Below are 21,364 nucleotides of genomic sequence, written 5' to 3'. Positions count from 1 at the left end.
CGCTTTTAGCTAAGTTTAATACTATTATACTTAACATGAGATTGTCTTTTAATCCTTATGACTCAACCCTATTTCTATAAAAATCTAAGGAATGAGGTGTAATCATTTTACTTCTTTGTTGATGACATGATTGTTATTAGAGAAGACACTTTTGGAATTTAATATTAAAGAAATTCTTGATAACACATTGATAACACATGTGATATCGCATGCATGCACTCTGTTGAATTATAATTGTTTGGGAAAAATACTTTGTCTTTTACTACCACACCATGTCCTGGAGCGATTATTACTTTTTGATGCTACACATTATAAACAATTAGTTGGAAATCCTATTTATTTATATATCACTTGTTCTTGACATCTCAAATGATGTCTATATTATTGGACAATTTGATGCAAGTTCGTAAACTTTGAGAAGTCATAATTTTTTATTTCAGTTGAATCATGAGATTTTTAACATATCAAATCGAAACTCGTTTAGATATTTATATTTGTTATCGAGTGTAACCCATAACGATCCAATTCTAGATTAAAAAATATTATTTAAAGTTTTTTCGAAGGTTCTAAATAATTTTTATCATTATATTAGGGTTATTTTCATCTTTTGTATCAATGAGGTTTTGAGACTATTTAAACTTTTGTTTAGTTGTTGTTATAGTATTATCTTTTATTATGAATTAATTTTATTTAATTAAATTTATAGACAATTTCTCTCAATTAAATAATTTTTAATATCTTTTTTGAAATTTTATTATGAAAATAAATTTTAAAAGTATTATTCTATTGGATATCACAATTCATATCATCTTCTCGAAGTGACATTTACAATAGTACTTTTACTTTGAGGTTTGCTAAAGGCACAAACCGTTGTGTCCTTTGTTTCTCTTTAAAATTACTTTGTACTACTTGGATGCCCACTAGACTAGAAATCCTATTGATGGATTATCTACTACTTTATTTTTATTTTATTATTAATCTTTTATCTCAAGGTACAATAATAAATAAATTATCATGGTCAACTCTATTACAAAAAGTAGAATATTGTACTCTATGAAACTCCACTTTTGAATTTATATAACTATATAACACCAAAAGCTTCTTCAATTATTATTATTATTATTTTCTATTATTATTATTATATAACTATATTTTCTAACTAATTTTGAAACTAGTGTTGGGTTGGTCTCTCCTATGTGAGAGCGGCCTAAGCCCGTGTTTCTTTACACGGATGAAGCCTAAGCCCTCATCTATATTAAGGGGTCATCTAGGGTTATCTTCGGATGATAAGAGAGAAAAACACAGCCAAGCAAGTTAGCCGGAAAAACAGATTTCGGTGCAGTTCTATTTCAGCCTGCGCGACGTTCACTTAACCGGGCGTTGCCGCAAATTGCACCGTTGGATCTTCATGAAATTTTGAGAGAGTATTCCCAACTTGAGGTTCTTCATTCTAAACGGTGGAGATCGTCATTGGAGTCTTCTAGCTGGTGATTTTGTCCCTGTTTCAAAACTGTCAGATTCGGTACTCTTGATTTTAACTTCTTCTATTTGTGCTGTTAAGCGTATGATTACCAAGACGAGTTCTTGATGTTATGCAGGGCCGACTTTAGGCATAGGCCACTAAAGCCTATGCCTAGGGCCCCAATAAAAATTAGGGCCCATTTTTAATATATTAATTATTATATTTGAGAAAATAAAAAATTATTAAAATAGTTTTATTGGATTTTGTAGAAGTTTGGAATGGTCATTGATTTTTAAAGATTTTGATATGATTATAATATATTTAATATTTCTCAATTCTCAAAATTCTAATTTATTAGTTTCTTTATATTCCTTTTCTTCCTTCCTTATTAACTTAATAACCTATGTTGCTCAACTTCAAATAGCTTACTCATTTGATAACTTATTTTCTCTCCTCAAGACATTTCCAAGGTCATCACAAGGGGTGCAAAGAAAAGAACGATCAGAATTAAAATCTTATAAATTTTTCGATGATCTTAAGACCTAAAAGTATCACCTTTCTCATTTCCCTATCAAATCTTATTTTTATGCTTTTGTTAATTTCTCATTTTCTTATCAATGATTTATGTTGTAAACTTGACAGTTCACATTAAAAAAATTAAAAATTTTATATTTGTTATGTCACTTGTGATTTATCTTTATATTTCACCTTTATTAATATTTTATCTTTATTCTCAAAATTTTAGATTTTTTTATTCTGAATATTTCATCTTTATTACTAAATTACTCTCATATTTTAATTACGGTGAAATTTCATCAATATAATAATTCTAGTTTCAAATTTCACAGATCATTTGTCGAACTTTGAAATATCATCGGATTAAAATTATAAGATATAAATTAGATTTTATTATTATTTAATTTTAAAATATTTTTATTTTCATAAAATAGTAGGGAATTATATTATTATTATTATTATTATTATTATTATTATTTGAATATAAATATGTTTGTTAAAAATATGATTTTAAATATTTAAAAAATTTAAAAAATTTATTATTAAAATTTATTATTTTGCCTAGGGCCCCTTATAGGCTTGAGCCGCCCCTGATGTTACGCTGAGTAGAAGAAGAAGTTTATGTGCTGGTTGTTGATGGCTAGAGAAGAACACTTGTGTCCCCACTTCTTTGTTGATTTAGTGGAAGTTTTTGGTGGTGCCTCAGGCCGTGGTTTTACTCCTCACATTGAGGAGGTTTCCACGTTAAATCTCGGTGTTGATTCTTGTCTTTGATTGTTTATTTCCGCTGTGAAAATTTTATTATAGTCTTAAGAAAGTCATTCGACGAATTCCGGGGTGTGTTAGTTCGTGTCACATCCCTTCAACTAGAACTATTATTTAGTGTGTTTATGGAATACCATTGGCTGAAATTTAATAGATAACTCAAGAAGAATATCTTTTTTTTTAAGAATTAATTTAATAGACTATTTTTTAAAGTATCAATTAGTATGGTTGCCTTAATAATATTTCCATAGACATATATTTGCTTGTCTTTCATTCTATAATTTTAATGCATCAACAAATATTTTGTTGTGGGTTTGGATTTTTTTTCTCTCTTTCTATTTGATAATATCAATCTAGGTGTATTTTAACTTGGGTAAAAATCAAAAAGACGTTCTAAATTATGTAAATCGTCAAAATAATGCTCCTTCTTTAAAAAAATCATAAGGGTGCACTATAAAATATTTTGTACTTAAAATATCTCTTGTTCTACTGTTGTTATAGTGAGTAGTTGTTTTAATGTGAAAATTGATTATTTTATTTTAATCAAAATTATTATACATAATACATTATTATATCAAAAAAATTCTTTATCAAATTGGTTAAACTTTATCAAAATCATTTTAAGTTGGTCAAAATCACATTAAAACTGTTATAACAACTACTATAGGTAGCTGCTATACAATTGTAATTAAATATTAAATTCTAAAATTTTGAATCCTAAATCTTAAACTTCAAACACTATTATATCACAATATTTTTTGCCAACTTGATCAACATTATTTAAAGTTTATCAAAATTATTTTAAATTGATCAAAATCATTTTTAAAACAGTTATAGTAGCTACCTAAGTAGCTATCACACAGTTGTAGTAAGTAGTAACTACTTAGTAAATACTACGATATTATAATAGTATTGTATTAACTATTATATATTGTAACAGCTATAAAGTAGTTGTTACAATAACGCTAGCTAGGGTATCTTTGGTTCAAGTTATTAATTATGTATAACTTTGATTATGTAATTACGAAGTAATTACATAACTAAGGTTATGAGGTATAAAATATAATATAATATTATTTAGTTCTACTTATTTATTTAAAAGAAATAAAATATAATTAGTTTAGCATTTACTATATTACCTTTGATTTAATTTATTTTTAGAATAAATTAAATAAAATAATAATATTAATATTAATAATATTAATGATGATAATAAATTGATAATATATATAAAATAAATATAATTTATTTATAATTTTTTAAATTTAATATATATATATATATATTTAAAGAAAATAATTAGTTAAAATAATTATTTTAATAAAATAATTCATTCAATTAATATATATAATTCATTAATTTTATTTTTAAAATTTTAAAATAAATTTATATATATATTAATATAATAATTCATTAAAATAATTATTTTAATAAATAATTCATTAAATTAATAAGTATACTTCATTAATTTTATTTTAATAAAATAATTTATTAAACTAATAAATATAATTCATTAATTTTATTTTTTTAAATTTAAAATAAATAAATATTAATAAAATAATTCATTAAAATAATTATTTTAATAAAATAATTGATTAAATTAATAAATATAATTTATTAATTTTATTTATTAAAATTTAAAATAAATTATCTCTTTTAAATTTATAAGTATTTAAATTAAAATTTATTTAATTAATTAACTCAATTTTATGGTATATTTCAATTAACTCAGTTTTAAAATCGGAGGGTAATCATAGAAAAAAATTTTTGTTGACCTCCAAAATCATATAAAATCTTATGCTGCTAAGGTAATCACACCCGGGTTATAATATATTTGTTGATGTGGCGGTGATGCTGTATTATTTGGAATCGATCATAACTTGAACCAAATAAAATTATCTAATAACCTTAGATAAATAACCAAGGTTATCAATAAATAACTCCAACCAAATGCTCTTAGAAATAAAGAACAATATTACAACCGTTATAGAATAGTTATTATACATAATAGTAGTGAGTCGTAATTGTTATAATAGTATTAAATGGAAGGGTATAAAATATTTAGTAGAGTGCCGTTTTGATTTTTTTTTTTTTAAAAAAATACTCTTTTGAGATGGCCTTTGGAATTTTTGCCCTTTTAACTTCTTAGGAGAATATATAGTTTTAAAAAAATGTGAGTTAGATGGCTCAATTAAACTTTGCATTGTTTTTTTTTAAAAATTTTTTATACTTCTTTTGTCTAATTATGGAGTATTAGGGTTATGGAGAATAGTTTTTATCTATGTTTCAGATGCAAAATATTATATTATTTTTTAAAAAAAAATATCTAGGCAAAAATTAACGAAATGCCCTTTTTTTATTTTTCATCCACCTTCTTTCTTTTCGTTGAACATCCAAATTGGCCATGAATGTCAAGCTTGTTCATAGCACTAAAATGGCGGAGCCAAGGAGGCATTTGTTTCCACTGAAGAGGCGGAGGCAGAGGCAGAGGCAGAGGCAGAGGGAGAGGCAGGGGAAGAGGCGGAGCCATCGTCGCAAACCGCCGGGTTCTTGTTCCTGTACCACCTCGCGAAAACAACGTAAAAGACGAAGTTGAGTGCTCCAATGGCTCCGATCAGGTAGTAGAACAACTCCAATCTTCCCTTGTTCAAATCCCCAGCCAACCATCCGTCGTCGTCCACGCCCTCCGATGTCGTCCGTTGAACGATGTTGACCAAGAGGCCGCTTAAGTAGCTCGCAATGGCGATGCCGCAGAAAAGCAGCGACCCTGCCAAGCTCCTCATGTTCTCCGGGAACTGCTTGTAGTAGAACTCCAGCTGGCTCACCAGGTTGAGCGCCTCCGACACGCCGATGAGCAGCAGCTGCGGCACCAACCAGAAGCTTGACATGGCCGAGATCGCCCCGCCGCCCGGGTTCGCCCCCAGAGTCGGCTCCCGGAGGGCGATTCCCCGGCGGCGGACCTCCACGGCACCCGACACGAACATGCTCGCGACCGAGAGGAGGATGCCGCCTCCCATCCGCTTCAGAGGCGAGATCCCGCCTTCCCTCCGGGCGCAGTGGTGGAGGAACGGGATCGCGACGCGGTCGTAGATGATGATCCAGAGGGTGAGCGCGAGGCTGCCGAAGATGCTGAAGGACGCCGCGGGGATCTCGAAGTGGCCGGAGAGTCGCTTGTCGGACTGCAGGGCTTGGAAGACCACGTAGGTGTTCTGCTGAGCTACGGCGATGAAGTAGATGATGCCGGAGGACCAAATGGGGACGATTCGCAACAGGCACTTCACCGACTCCACCTGCTGCACGCTGCACAGCCGGGGCGGGTTCCTTGCCTTCCCGTCTTCACAGATTTCGTCGCCGGGGCACACCGCCGCAGCTTTGTCAAGAAATCTGAGCTGACCAAGACTTCCAGTTAGCTTCTAGAACAGACAGAATTTAAGAAAACAGGGGAAATCTACGCTTACTTGAACTGATCGGTGTGCGGGAGCTTGGTGACGAGGGAACTGAGATGAGGAGGGTCGTGGAGGCAGTTCTTGGGATCGTCCGGCAGCTCAACCCGCCGCTTCTTCACCGCCGCAGCCGCCACCTGCACGATGCTCGTCACCGGGCTCCCCTCCGGCTTCACCTTCACGTAGATGCTCGACGCGACGAAGAAGAAGGCGCAGGAGAGGACCATGAGGACGGTGGGGATGCCGAAGCCCAGCGCCCAGCTGAGGTAGTTCTGGATGTAGATGATGACGGTGGCGGAGACGGTGACGGCGACGGTGAGCGTGAAGTAGTACCAGTTGAAGAAGCTGTTGATGCCGCGCTTGCCGGAGTCCGTGGTGGGATCGAACTGGTCGGCGCCGAAGGCGATGTTGCACGGCCGGATGCCGCCGGATCCGACCACGAGGAAGAAGAAGGCGAGGGCGAGGAAAGCAAGCTGCCATGGCGTCGCTTCCACACACGTCTGCCCTCCCGCACAGTGAGGAGGGTGCAACGCCGGGACGGCCGCAGTCAACGTCAAAAACAGCATGCCCTGCAGCAAAATATAATGATCTAATTTCAATTAATTAAGATCGATCGAGCAATTAATTAAGATATCTATCGTAAAAGGTCGACGATATGATTTACCAACAAGGAAGCAATGGAAGCCCAGGCCAAGGTTTTGTAGCGGCCAAGGTAGGTGTCAGAAACGAAGGCCCCCAAGATGGTCGCCAAGTTCGTCGTCCCATTGAACACGTTGAGGGTGATGGCAGTCTCCACGCTGCTCATGTGGAAGAACGTCGTTAGATACACCACCAAGTTCCCCAACGTCCCTATCGTCGCTAGCTTCTCAAACGTCTCATTCCCTGCAGCACCCATGCATGCATGCAGTTCATGATACAATTACAATGTAATGAATGATCTGTTTGTCGATCGATCGATGAAATTAAATTACAACGTAATTAACTCAAAGATAAATGAATTAATTGTTTGTGTACCAATGAGGAATGGCATCGTTTTCCAACCCCTATACTTGATCAGAGGCTCGCTGGCGGCCATGCCAGCCTCTGAAGCTTCCATTGTTCCCCACCTTCCTCTTCTTCTTTCTTTCTATTCTTTCTTTCTTGGGCTTAAACTCTCACAATGACTACCCGTACCTATAAATATGATGATGGATCAATGGTTTTTCTTTGTCTTGTCATGCATGGCACGAATTATTTGAGGACCATATTGACGAATGGGTTAATTTGTATATATTATTATAATTATTTTAAATTTTGATTCGAGATGGTCAGTAGAGTTCTATGCTATAATTGAGATATTGTAACATGAGACAACCCGTATATTTCTCCTATATTGGTGTTATTCCATGGAAGTGTGAGAGAAGGTATCGGATCCACAACAGCGGAAAGACTGCTGTGATGTTTGTTCTATTATAAGCTATAAATTAATACTAGTTGATCTTATAGAGAAATATTTAAAATACACTTAAAGTTTATTTGTTTTTTTCATATCTCTCAATATTCAATTATTATAAAAAATATTTGAGGCTGTGCCATCATTAGAGGAATGAAGTATGGGTTAAGATGAAGTTGTAGTTGCTTTAATGTCTATGACATAAATGGGGATGGTGGCGAATGTAATAATAGTAGCAACAACTAGTTAAGGAGATATTTTGATAACATCTATGTGTTATAGTTCAAATTGAAAGAGGAGACCTGCCTAAGGTCATGGTGCAATGGCAAAGTTAGTTATGACGCACTGTAAAATATTTTTAAAAAAAATAGAGAAGAGACCTTTAGGAGGAGATACTATCACTATGCTTGAGCAACTTTTATGAACCTCACTTGTGTGTTTGATCATGGGATTCGTAGAAGTATCATTTCACACATGGATATCATTTGTGAATTAGGATAGTAAATCTGAAGTTTGAATTTTTTTTGTTGTTTGGAAGAACATAGGAGATCACTATAAGAGAAATCAAGTATCAAATAGTGTTTAAGTTCCTCTCATATTGCTTCCAAATGATATTATTTTACGATGAAATATGTAAAAGAGTAAATGTTAAATTTGAATTTTAGAGGAAAAATTTAAAATTAAAAAAGTTATAACTTAGTAGAGTAAAGGTATAATATATGTAATCTCAGACTAAGAATTGCAACGCTATGTCGAAATAATAACCATAAAGGAAGATTCTGAAGGTCTTGGCTCTTGGTCCTAAGGGTCCCGACTTAGAGCGTCTTAGTGTCAGCCTAACGGCCTTCACCCCAAGGGTCTAGATGTCTTTGTCCTTGCCTAAAGATCTCGGCCCCAAGGGTCCCGACTTAGAGATCTCTGACCTAAAGGATTTAGACCAAAGGTCCTACCAACTTAAAGGTCTCAGCTTTGAGCTAAAGACCTCTACCCCAAGTGTCCCAACATAGAGGCCTAAGTCTCAGCCTAAAGGCCCTAAAGGTCCCATCTTAGATGTCTTGGTCACGGTCTCAATCTCGGCCTAAAGGTCTCAATCCCTAAGGGTCCCACGTTAGAAGTCTTGGCCATAAGAATCTCATCCAAGTAAGTTAAGCTCATTAAGTTACTCGAGCTCGATTAGGTGGCCCAATTGTTGTCCAAATTAGGCCCAACCATATCTTGATTTTGTTAGAAAGGGAGATAAAGTTCCCCAACAAGATAGGACACAACTTGGGGATTCATTGTTGCCCCCTGAGCATAGTTGAGTTGGTTACGACGGGGCAGACTTGCTAAAGTGGACAAGAGTATCTTGGTAAAGCCAAGGTAATGCCCTCCCTCGTCGTGGTCAACTGCAGTTTCCCAATTTACCTTCTCACAGATGGTCGTGAGATCGATCGTGTTGGGCCGCTAGGGCGTGGCGGATTCCACTTTTTATTAAAGAAGTGGGGATCCATTGTTTGTGATGGTCAACTAGGTCCTCTTTTTTAGATAAGACTTGAGGCCCTTTAAATAGAAACAAGTGAACGTCATGGAAGGAAAGAACTCTTGGATTCATAACCCCAAAATCTTATCTAGTAATTCCTCAAACTTGATTGTTAAACTTTCTGATAGCATCAATTGGCGTTGTTTGTAGGAATTTTGAACCGAGACATTGAGATAGAGAATCCAAGCTAAGAGAAAGTAATCGCAAGGATCAAGAAAGTTTGACTAGTGAGTGTCATTTTTCGAGAGACAACTGAGCTTTTAGAGATAGCAAAGTAGGTTAGTCGAACAATCTCCACAGTTGTGGAGAAATTTTCAAGAGGTAGTATCAGTAGATCTTGACCCTTAGGGAGGTGTAAAGACCATAAGCTGAATGATAGGAGTGCTGGCGTAGTGGTTCGAATGCCATGGATTAGTTTGTCCATCAAAAGAGGAAGACAGAGTACACACTGAGATATCTCATTTTCAGTCGAAGTGCTGATGAGTTGACATGAAATTTTTAGCCATTACAAATAGGAGAATGTGTCTCTGGAGCATAGTTGAGTTGATTATTACAGAGCAAATTTGTTGGAGCAAATAAGAGTCAAATCTCGATGAAGCTAAGATAATGCCATTTTTCGTATTAGTCAACTGTAATTTTTTGATTTACCTTTTCATATATTGTGAGATTGATCATGTGAGATCGTTAAAATGTTGGATTTTATTATTTGTTGAAATGAATATACGACTCTACGAAACCTGCTGGTTCTGCTTTTAAGATAACAAAGCAAATTATATTGTGACACCTAGGGAGGCGCAAAGACCAGGACCCGAATGACAAGAGCATTGTCCTCCGAACGCCGTGAAAGAAGTCAGCCCTTTGGGAAGGAGTAGAATGGTCAGTTTATTGGCCGAAACAGGAAGACCCGAAGCGTTGGATGATGAGTTGTTGGGAAATTTTGGACCATTGCATTGTAGATAGGCGAATACGATGGCTGATCTCCGGGACTATTTATGTTGATTTAAAAATGTGACTTCCTTTCGTCAATATACGAACGGAGTTGGAAGCCATGGATGATTTTTTTTTTACTCTGGAGGTTTCGAAGAGTGCATTGGTCATTTTATCAGGGCTGATGCAAATTAAAGGAGGATGAATAAATTCTATCGTCTCATTTTAATTTTATGCTCATCTACAAAAAGTTAATATGTAACCGAAATAAGATTTAATCCTAATGATCTATCTTACTATTTCTTCTCATTCTCAGATACCTTCCGGAGACGCAGAAATCTCTTATAACTTGTTCTTGTAACAAATATAAATAAAAGCATAAATAACTTTACAAATAAAATCTTACTTTGGACACTTTATTATTGTTTGGAATTACCTCTTGTTAATTCAGAAATACAGCAGCATTTTATCCTCAAATCTCTAAGAACTGATCCTCAAAACCTCCAAGAACTTAGCCCCACCAAAGTTTTCACTCACTGCCAGGGTAAATTTGAAAGTGCGAATGACTGGTCGCTTTGTAACCAACATTCCAAGATTATTTTCTTACTAGAGGAATTTAATTCTGCAATGCGCCACAGTTAGAAATTGATTTGTGAATATTTGATTAAATGTGGAATCACTTTATCATTGTGTCCGAGAGATAAAGAACAATGTTATAAAAAAATGATAATCCCAGTTAGTCGCATGGACTCAATCCCTGGGGATGATCGACCCGATCTCACAGAAATTTTCCACCGGCCACCAGGATAAATCGGGAAGCGCACGCAGCAGCCTACCCAGATGCCCAGCATTCTTTGATTGCGATCTCCATTTGGAGAAAAATTCTTGCAAATATGTCATAGCTGGGAATCGAACCGCAGATGCTGAGTGACAACCTGAATGTCTTACCGTGGTACCATGACCCTGGGAACTATAAAGAATAATGTTATAGCAGCTATTAATAGTTGCTGCAATAATATCAGATAAAAGATATTTTAGGATAAAATATTTGATGGATCTCATTTTGACTTTTTTTTTAAAGAGATGTGTTTTTGATGATTCATAGGTAGTCTTTTGATTTTTTTTTCAAGGAAGACTCTTTTCATGATTTATATAATTTAGAGTGTCAATTTGATTTTTTTATAAAGTTGAATAAAAATCAAAAGGAAGTTGTAAATTATAAAAAAGACAAATTGAAAATATTACAAATAAAAAAGTTTTGTTAAAAAAAAAACAAATTAACGGGCCTTCATAAATGGGTTCTAATACCCGTTCTTTTTTTTACTGAGCAAGCCAGGTTCCTTAAATCCAACGGCAGAGATAGGTTTCTTGAAATCTATCTCACTCTTCTTTTTCATGTCCCTCTCTCATTGTTTCCTTCTTACTCTCGCTCGCTTTCGCCGGAAGAAATCCTTAGCTTCCAGTGCGGTCGGATACTTAAAAAAAAATCTATAAATTAAAATTTCGTATTATATTATATTTTAACAATGAAATTAAATTTTTCTATCGCTAAAGTAGCGACAAAATAACAATTTTTGTCATTATATTAGATTTCCGTCGTCACTTTAACGACAGTAATTTATTTCCGTCGTTATATTAACGACGGAAATAAATTTTGTTGCCACTAAATTAACGACAGAATATTATTTTCATAGTTAAAATCGCATTTTTTAAGGTTTTTGATTGAAACTTCTTTCCACCTTACAATCTTTCTCTCTTGATTTCGATTTCTCTGTCACCGATGCTCCTCGGATTTTCTCTCCGATCTCCCGACATCGGTAAGGTTCTCCGACACCGATTTCTCCCACACCAACCCATTTTGAATGAGATCGACGGTGTCTACTCGGCCTGGCCTAGCTTGGCAGCGTCGGGTTCGACTCGGGTGAGCTCGCTGGCATCGGGCCCGACTTGGCCGAGTTCGACGGCATATCAGGCCCGACCTGGTCGAGCTCGTCGGCGTGGATATGAATAGGTTAAAAATATTTAGAATGAAGAGTCATGACTATCATGTGTTCATGCAAAGACTTATGCCAATAGTTTTTCATGACTTGCTACTAAAATAATGTTTGACAAATATTTACAGAATTGAGTATATTGTTCAGAGATTTATTTGCCAGGTGTATTATAATGACCAATATGTTTAAGCTAGAAACTGATATTCCTATTATCCTATGTAAGCTTGAGCGCATATTTCTACTATTTTTTTTTATTTAATGGAACATCTACTCATTCACATACGTTACGAGATATAACTAGCTGGTCCTGTTTAGTATAGATGGATGTATCCATTTGAAAGATTTTTGAGAAAATGAAAGAATAATATTCATAACAAAGTAGAAGTTGAGGAGTCAATATGTAATGCTTATTTAGTTAAAAAGATAATTTCTTTTTGCTCTTATTATTTTGCTGATAATGTCAAAATCAGACATCGCAAAAATCATAGAAATTTTGATGATATTCGACCAATTGACCTTACAATGTTTTCTATTTTCAAGTTTCTTAGCAAGCTAATTGGTGCTTCTATTGCAAGATGGTTAAATCAACAAGAATATCATGCTGCAAAAACATATATATTTCTGAATTGTGAGGAGGTCAAATCGTATATAATGTGAGTTGATTGATATAATCAACTACTAATTTCTTTTTAGTTATGTTTGGTATCCCAATTATCTTAAAGTTATCTTTCATCCATTACAACATTTACGAACAACAACTTTAGTATTAAAATCCAACAATAAGTGCAAGTGAAGTCGAGGAAACATCAGAGTCGGATTTGCATTGTGATTTCAAATTTATATAAGTTAAAAAATAAATAATTTTTCATATATCAGTATTAAATTTTGATGTAATTTATATTATACTTACTATTATAGGTGAACGATTATAGAATATCAAATGTGAAAGATGAAAGGATAATTAGTCTTACATTTGAACCCCTCCGTAAGATACAAATATATTCTGGTTACTACGTTAATGGTTTTAAATTTTATGTGACACAACGCGATTTACAAAGACTAACCTTTAATTCTGGTGTTTACGTAAAAGGATCTATCAACAATAATAATTCAGAATTTGATTATTACAGGAGACTTGAAAAAATCATTGAAATTGAATATCCTACCTTACCCATAAAAAGGTGTGTCTATTCAAATATTCTTGGTATGATTTGACTCCCAGAATAGGAATCAGAATACACTCAAATTACAATTTAGTTGAGGTTAATGCAAATAAAATATTCAACAAATTTGAACCTTTTATTTTTGCGATCCAAGCGGATCAGTTTTTCTATCTTGAATACCCGACGAAGGCAAGAAGAGTTAGTGAATGGTTAGCTGTTTGTCGTACGAAGGCTTGTTCGACCATAGAAATATCGAACTCTAACATGACACAATACTATGATAAACTTCAAAATGAAGAAGTGGAGATATATTTAGTAGATTCCCAGATTCAATCAACATCTGTCTTACTTATAGATGCTAACGTACCTTACTAGAAGATAGATGATAGAGACATGTCCAACAGTGAGGAGTTTGTTAAACTAACTGAGTCTAGTGAGAAGGATTCTGAAAATGTTAATGTTGATGATTTAGATTATAACGAGGAATGAATATTAGCATTATTATAAATTAATTTAAAATAAGTTAAAATTATTTATTTTATTATATGTATATCTCACTAACGATTTCATTATTATTTTGAATGTGTGTGTTATAATGTTATTTTGTAGATATAGATATATCAGATCAGACAGCAGCACCCGATGGCTAGACTGTCTTACGAGTTGTTGGAGGTGGTAAGTATTGGAGTTATTAATACTTTTTAATTCATATAATTTTTTTATAACATATGTCTAATATTTATATATTTTATAATGTAATTTTACTCCAGATGGTCATTGAGTTGCAGCCTATATATCTAATAAATTTAGAGAGAGTCTGTCTTTCAGGTATTACTTGGAGGCATGCCAATGAATTAACTTCATCTTATAGCTATTTTGAATAATTTTAATCAAACTTATTTCACTTTAGAGTTGTATAAAAGAGCTCCTCCTTGAAGATATTTGATTAATTTTAATCAAAATTATTTCATCCTTCATACAAAATCACTTTAAGATGAATTGAAAATAATATTTTGAATTCTTAATCGTGTTTAAAAATTAGAACATGTGGACTATTGAGTCATTGGACTATTCATGTTTTTGGATTTACCTAATGGACAAATAGAGTAAAAGTCATCCATCCTAAAAGTAATCGAATTGTAAAATATTGATACCTTTTCTGCAAAAAAAAAAGTGAAATTCACCATCTTAGCGGTCCTACACGGTCGACTACACGACCATACATGAGGAGGTAAATCGAGAAACTGCAATTGATCGTAAAATGTTGATACCTGAACTATCGAGAATCAAACATGGGATAAAGTACTACTCTAATAAATTTTGAAAAAATAAATTAAAAAGGATGCCTCCTCTTCCCTTAATAAAAAAAACTATTTAGTTGTGATTTATCATTTAGAGATATTTTAATGGGTACAAATTAAATGGACTTCCTTTTTTATTATTTAGATTAGAATTGCTCTTTTTTCCATTTACCAAAAGGACACCCTACTTCAATTATTTGTCTAAAATACATTTATTTTTCAATATATTATAACAATTATGAATCATAAAAAATATTTAAATATAGTTGTAATAAATCTATAGTTGCTATAATTGTAACATCTATCTATCGATCATTACAATAATATTTAAATGATTTTAATTAAATTTAAATAATTTTAATAAGTTGTTTATTTTGATATAAAAACATATTATGAATAGTAATTTTGATCAAACTAAAATAATTTAATAAAATTCTATTACATGGATCGCTATAATTTATAACAATTATGCTTATTCACTACTACAATAATATTAGAGTTTTTTATTATAATAGTTATATTTTATGATTACTACAATAGTACTGAAATAAAAATATTTTTAAGATAAAATATAAATGGAATAAAAATATACTTTTTTTATTTGATTTTTTAAAATTAGATTTTAAGAGAGAAAGAAAACTAGTATCCTTCTGATCCTCGGCATCCTTTTTCATTTTTGCCCCTCGAAATATAAATTTAACTAAAAATATAAGCCGCTTCGAGGGCACAGCTTCCAGTAGCTTCTCGAACCTTTTTTATTTTCCTTTCTTTTTTATTCTTTTATCTTTTTAATAAAACTAATTTCCTAATTGGAAAATGTTGGAAATAGACCTGGAACAGCCAAGGGGAGTTCCATCGAAAGACCCTCCGCAGTTCGCAGCGAAGTAAACTCCCGTCGCCTTGCGATCGTCGAGAAGGAAAGATCAAAGGGGAGTATTCGAATAGGGATTCGACTGATTCAGTTTTAGGGCTTCGAGAACGGTGAGGTGAGATGGCAGTTTTTGTTTCTGCCCCTTTTCCGTGAGATTTGTGTTCCAAATTTGCTTATTTCCTATTGATTTCTTCTGTAGTTAAGAAAGGGGTTAATGGTGTTCCTGATCTGAAAAGGGCAGACGAAGAGTTTTCTTCCTTGCCCTTTTCCCCTCGAGATAGCTCCATGTATTAACGGAATCGGATTTTGATCGTTTGATCTTTGAACTGACATGTTGCCTCTTTGATGTTCCTCTAAAACCTAGTGAAAAAATGGTTCATAGTTGTCGATTTCCTGCCCATATGAACCCTTTAGGGTTCAATTCTATCGTCCTGACGGTCGCAGTTTATTTCTGTTTTTTTTTTTTTTTTTTTTTTTACGGTTTCGAGCTTCCATATCCTTACCTGGGAGATATATTTTCACCTCCCTGCCATATCGACCATTTTGATGGATACTTGAACATTAGCTTGTTCGTTCTACGTTACGCTATGAACTGATCCACTCTTTTAATCGTGTTATGCTGCTTAGAATTATTAACTCATTCCCTCTTGTTTACCAGATCTTTCTTTGTTGATTACAACCTGTACGGAGTTCAAACAAAAGTATAGTAGTGTACAGGAGGTGGTAAATCTGTTTCCCCCTTTTGGGGACTGCCCCTTGCACTCATCACATCTTTTTAACAGAACCGTAGAAGGATCTCTTCTCTTTCAATTTGTTGATTCTGTATATTTGTGTTAATTGAAAATAAACTAGGTGATTTATATTTTTCTTGTCGAGTTATTCTGAATTGAACTTATAAAAATATTTTAAGCTAAATAAGTTGCATGTGAATATTGGACAGCATATCTTAAATTCTTTTTGAAATAATGACCACAGGACTCCATGGTATGAAAAGAACTTTTAGTTCTAAATCATTAATTAGCTTCTTTATGGACTCAATTTTTTTTTTTATCTTAGAGTGTTTTTCTTTCTTTTTTTGTTAATTTGTTGTATTTTAATTAAATCGGACATAAGCTGAAGTTCCATTTTCTTGTCTAGTTTATCCCAAAGATATGAAACTGAGTTGAACTAGTAAACTAATATGAACAGATGAACTAGATAAGTTGACTGAAATCAAAACAATATTCATTTGTGTATTCATGCGGCTGCATAAGCTAATCTATCTATCTATCTATCTATATATATATATATATATATATATATATATATATATATATATATATATATATACGAGTTTGATATCCTGCGCGAACGAAAAAACGCGCCCCGTGCGCACGCGATCCCGGCCATTCATCGCGAAAAAACACTGTAGCTTCTCTGCGTCGTCGGCGTTCTCGCCGCTGCCGCTCCCCCGTCCGGCCACCGCCGGCCACCGGACCGACGGCGATGGATGCGCAACTCACTGGCGCCGGACTGGTGGCCGGATTCCGGCCGAATTCGGCCAGAATCCGGCCGATTTCGGCCGGAATCGGCCAACAATGTCGACCGCGTCCGGTCTCCGGCCGCGATTCGGCCGGAATCCGGCTGATTTCCGGCCGACAGTGGCCGTTGGGCACTGTCCTGTTTCCGGCCGGATTCCGACCGTAATCCGGCCGGAATCCGATTCCGGAATGTGCGCCGGCGAGTTGCGCATCCAACGGTCCGGGTCCGGTGGCCGGCAGTGATCGGACGGCGGCGCGACGGCGGCGCGACGGCGGCGCGACGGCGGCGGAAGTGGGCGGGGGTCGGCGGTCGCGCACGGATCGCGTAGGATGAGTCGCGCGGGATATCAAACCTCTATTATATATATATATATATATATATATATATATATATATATATATATATATATATATATATATATATATATATATATATATATATATATATATACACTTTGATTTCAATCGACTTATCTAGTTCATCTATTCATGTTAGTTTAATAGTTCATGTATAATATGTATATAATATTAATGGAGTATGCCATTTTTCTCTCGAGTGCAAATGCCTTTGGAATTATGAACCTAGAGGTGGTTTGTTGGGCTTAAGTCAAACTTTAGCGGTGTTCCCATAACTTATCAAATCCCATGTAATTGCATAGGTAAGGAAATGTTTTGATCTTCAGAATTATGTGGTCTTGACAAACAAAAGGTAGAAATTTCATGTAATGTTTACATGCCTTGTCAATTTTACTACTAAGTCAAGAATTTCTTCTTTTTTGCCATTATTCTAAATGCTGATAAGTGTAAGTATTGCATTGCTAAAGCTTCTTCCATATAGTAAGTTAACCTCCATATTGCTATCTGCAGATATGTATAATAATCTTGGAAATCAGGCTGGGGTACAGGGCCCCACAGTTAATCCTCAGCCCAATCCTTTTGGCAATGCATTCTATGGAGCTGGATCAGGACTTATTCGAGGTGGTCTGGGGGCATATGGAGAGAAGTTCTTGGGCTCAAGTTCCGAATTCATGCAAAGCAATGTATGTAACTTTTCGACTTGGCACTGGTTCGGTATGACAGATCTGATGTATTCTTGAATACATTGTGTTTATTTGGCATTTGCAAGTCTTGCTTTAATATCTGGGATTGATGGTGCAGATTAGCAGGTATTTCTCCAACCCACAGTATTATTTTCAAGTGAATGACCAATATGTGAGGAACAAGCTGAAGGTCATCTTGTTTCCCTTCCTGCACAGGGTAATTTTCAAGTGGCTTTTCTTTAGCACACTTGTTTTTAACCGTTATAGAGATAAAATATCTCTTTTCTAATTTGTTCTCTATAGGGCCACTGGACTAGGATAACGGAGCCGGTTGGAGGCAGGCTTTCTTACAAACCACCAATCTATGACATCAATGCCCCAGATCTATACATCCCCTTTATGTCATTTGGTACTTATGTTATTCTAGCTGGCTTCACATTTGGTCTTCTAGGAAAGTAAGTCATTATTTTATGGTTACTGAAATATATTGTTAGATTATTATATCAAGATTAGTCCTAAGCATTTGCTATAATCTTGCAGATTTAGCCCAGAAGCTTTGAGCATACAGTTCACAAGGGGACTTGCTGGTTGGTTTATGCAGGTTTTGATACTGAAGGGCTTGTTATATTCACTAGGAAGTAGTGAAGCACCATTGCTCGATGTTGTAGCATATGGTGGGTATGCTTTCACGGGCTTGTCCCTGAATATGTTGGCTAGGCTCTGCTGGAGCTACTCGTATTATTTTTTTATGCCATGGATGAGTCTTTGCATGGGGATCTTCTTGGTGAAGACCATGAAGAGGGTACTTTTCACAGAGATGAGAAGTTACGAGAAGCATTCGAGCCGGCAGCACTACATTCTTCTGTTCATGGCGATTGCTCAATTCCCACTCTTCTTCTGGCTTGGCAAAATCAGTGCAGCATAAGGTGGTTCAATAGCTATTGCTTGCCCCCAATAAAGTGGAATGCCCTTAAGATGGATTGCAGATGGATGGAGCTCAACAATTTTCAAAGAATGATTATTAGGTACTGGTTGATTTCTTGAGAAGCCTTTTTGAGAATGATGAATTTGCTATTTGGTAGATACTAACTTTAACCAGGACATGTAGTCACGATGACTTAAGACTTTTATTTGTTTTCTGCTGTCTGAGAAATAAAATACTACAAAACCTACTAACGTATATTTTCACATACCTTAGGAGCCAGTAGTGTTATACGATTCAATTTCTCTACCATAACTCACTTCATGCATTGTTATTTGTTCTTATTATTGTTGCAGCACGAGGTAGTCTACTTGTCTTTGTTTCTTATGACCACTCTGGATTTTTCATTGTTGTTGTTGTTATTCTTTGCCATGGTGGCCTTGAATTGCCTGTTTCAGGCTTCCATGATGAGGTGGCAGAGGGGTTCTTGTTGGGGTGACGACTGAGGAGAAGCAGCTTGCATGATCTAGCTGGCCTTTTGAGCCATGTGCTTGGCTTTCTCCATGTTGTTGGCCTTGAACTTGAGCTTTGCCAGCTCCATCGCCCTCTTTGCCTCCTCTCGGCCGCAATTCATTCGGGATTAGCCACTTCACTGCGGATTAGAGGGGGGATCATTTGCAGTATATATACAAAATAGAGGTAACATTTTATGAAGTTTTGATGAATAGGTGTCAAAATAGATTGAAGGGGCTGTGAAGTGGTTTGATCCGAGACGTTTAGGGTAAAAACATACAGACATTCTAATTCCGATTCTGTAGGCTTAGGAAGGATTATTATTTGATCTGAGAAGTGAAATGAGATTGATCTCCTTAGGTTATCGAAGAGTTCAAACCTCCATGTTCAACACTATCAATCTACCATTTGTAAAGATAACTAAGAGTAGGCTTTAACTATTGCTCATGACACATGATTTTTTACTAAGACGAGAGTACTCTGATATAATCAAAAACAAATTAGACAGGAACTTATGAAACTGCCCTGCCTGTCATTTATTTAGGCAGGCATTTTTTATTCCTAGAGCTGTGAAGAATGTCGAACATCAACATTGATTCTCCTCTGAAGATTTCCAGCATCTGTTGTAGAACCACATAGAATCAGCAACCTTTGAGTAGCCATCCTGGTTCCTATGCCAAGCGTAGTAAGCATGGGTTCGGTTCTTGATATCGAAGATGGCATGGCCAAAGCTTGCTTCTCGGAAAGCTGAGTAGCTTGGTTGTGGCTCTGTCATGCTGCATAATACACAAAAATTGATCAACGAGAAACATAAAATTGAATAATACCATCGACAGGTTCCTTGAGTTTCTTACTTGGTTGCAAGACCTTCGATATTTCCTCCATCGCCAATGGTGATGTACACGGGAGCTGATTCATCCGCCACTGGTTCACATTTCCCATTCACTATATTGTAAGCTACATTTGATATCCTCTTCTGCGAGATTGTAAACTTTTACATCTTTGGAACAGTTCTTCATGCGAAAAGATCAAAAGATAATCCATACTGCGACGACAACGAATATCTTACACTACGTTCATAGGCATGAACATGGCCTGCAAAAACAACATCGACTTTGTGCTGCACAAACCATGGCTCGAACATCACTCTCATCGTTTCGCCTTCCATATAGTGATAGTTGTAGCTGTTGTACCATGGCGAGTGCAGGAGAACAATCAACCATGGTGTCTCACTTCTATTTACCTTTGGTAGCTCTTCTTCAAGCCACCTGTACTGAGGGGTGTATTTTCCTATTAAAATTTAGCAAATCCAGATTAATTCAGTAATCACCAAAATTAATGTAAATGCATAAAAATAAAAATAAAAATGATTTGAATTTGAGTTAACTCAAACCTCTCAAGGTGAATACTTGAACAATACCAACAAAAACACTAATAAATTCATGTTTCAAAGATTAAGCATAAGTATCGAAATGGACATGGACCATCCTTTCCTTGCAGGCAGCTATGTTTCAGATTGCAAATGTACAAGACAAGATGAAGGTGAAAGAACAAGATATTTGTAACTACAAGAACGAAACTCATGAATCGATCATCGGATATTAACATGAAAAGAGAAGGAAAGCTTATGATGTATCGAAAGGCATCTTAGGTTCTTACCGAATGCAGAATATGATGCCAAAACAATTATGTATGCCGATCCCCGTTTAATAGAGTACCAAAAAGGTGCAGTGCTGCCAGAAGCTTTGTAAGGAACATGATATCTGTGTCTGAATGGTTTAAATGGTTCAGTTTCACCCTGCACAAGTTTTACAAATGTTTTAGCTTCCTAATTGTAACAAATAAACCATTGGACAAGTTTGAAATTAGTTAACCATGGCTGTTCGTAGTTTGGTGCTTCTTTCGAATACCTCCAGAACATAAGGAAGAATTTGTTACTACGAATTTTATCTATCGCTTCGTTTACTAGAAATTGT

The 21,364-nt window shown here is 35.1% G+C and overlaps 3 protein-coding genes across 3 annotated transcripts in view; 1 reads left to right on the top strand and 2 right to left on the bottom strand.

The window, feature by feature from the left end:
* Window positions 1-5,172: 5,172 nt before the first annotated feature.
* On the bottom strand, window positions 5,173-7,282 carry LOC141813006 (protein NRT1/ PTR FAMILY 2.9-like). The gene is made up of 4 exons (XM_074700926.1): window positions 7,201-7,282; window positions 6,851-7,068; window positions 6,202-6,755; window positions 5,173-6,127 (listed from the first exon to the last, which is right to left on the bottom strand). The coding sequence occupies exons 1-4, from the start codon at window positions 7,280-7,282 to the stop codon at window positions 5,173-5,175; spliced, it is 1,809 nt and encodes a 602-aa protein (XP_074557027.1).
* Window positions 7,283-15,358: 8,076 nt separating this feature from the next.
* On the top strand, window positions 15,359-19,133 carry LOC141813632 (uncharacterized). The gene is made up of 5 exons (XM_074701588.1): window positions 15,359-15,508; window positions 17,781-17,953; window positions 18,072-18,170; window positions 18,257-18,408; window positions 18,494-19,133. Exons 2-5 carry the CDS (start codon window positions 17,783-17,785, stop codon window positions 18,876-18,878), a joined length of 807 nt encoding a protein of 268 aa, XP_074557689.1. The 5' UTR covers window positions 15,359-15,508; window positions 17,781-17,782; the 3' UTR covers window positions 18,879-19,133.
* Window positions 19,134-19,974: 841 nt separating this feature from the next.
* LOC141813005 (purple acid phosphatase 2-like) overlaps window positions 19,975-21,364 on the bottom strand; it is a 1,933-nt gene continuing 543 nt past the window's right edge. Inside the window, exons 2-5 of the mRNA XM_074700925.1 lie at window positions 21,048-21,216; window positions 20,458-20,678; window positions 20,243-20,364; window positions 19,975-20,164 (exon numbers count right to left, since the gene is read on the bottom strand). Of these exons, the coding sequence (XP_074557026.1) occupies window positions 19,975-20,164; window positions 20,243-20,364; window positions 20,458-20,678; window positions 21,048-21,216 (702 nt within the window). The remainder of the gene's footprint in view (window positions 20,165-20,242; window positions 20,365-20,457; window positions 20,679-21,047; window positions 21,217-21,364) is intronic.

Source organism: Curcuma longa, chromosome 20 (genome assembly GCF_044706935.1).
Source record: "Curcuma longa cultivar G26 ecotype Majalengka, Jawa Barat chromosome 20, ITB_CL_G26_1.1, whole genome shotgun sequence".
In the NCBI taxonomy this organism is placed as follows: Eukaryota; Viridiplantae; Streptophyta; class Magnoliopsida; order Zingiberales; family Zingiberaceae; genus Curcuma; species Curcuma longa.
The sequence above is the reverse complement of the archived record's forward strand: the minus strand, read 5'-3'. Positions and strand labels throughout refer to the sequence as shown.

Coding starts and splice junctions, on each gene's coding strand:
- LOC141813632 (XM_074701588.1), top strand. CDS start 17,783: ATGTATAATAATCTTGGAAATCAGGCTGGGGTACAGGGCCCCACAGTT. Junction 17,954..18,071: donor CCGAATTCATGCAAAGCAAT/GTATGTAACTTT, acceptor TTGATGGTGCAG/ATTAGCAGGTATTTCTCCAA. Junction 18,171..18,256: donor TGTTTCCCTTCCTGCACAGG/GTAATTTTCAAG, acceptor TGTTCTCTATAG/GGCCACTGGACTAGGATAAC.
- LOC141813006 (XM_074700926.1), bottom strand. CDS start 7,282: ATGGAAGCTTCAGAGGCTGGCATGGCCGCCAGCGAGCCTCTGATCAAG. Junction 7,069..7,200: donor AACGATGCCATTCCTCATTG/GTACACAAACAA, acceptor TGGGTGCTGCAG/GGAATGAGACGTTTGAGAAG. Junction 6,128..6,201: donor CCGCACACCGATCAGTTCAA/GTAAGCGTAGAT, acceptor TGGTCAGCTCAG/ATTTCTTGACAAAGCTGCGG.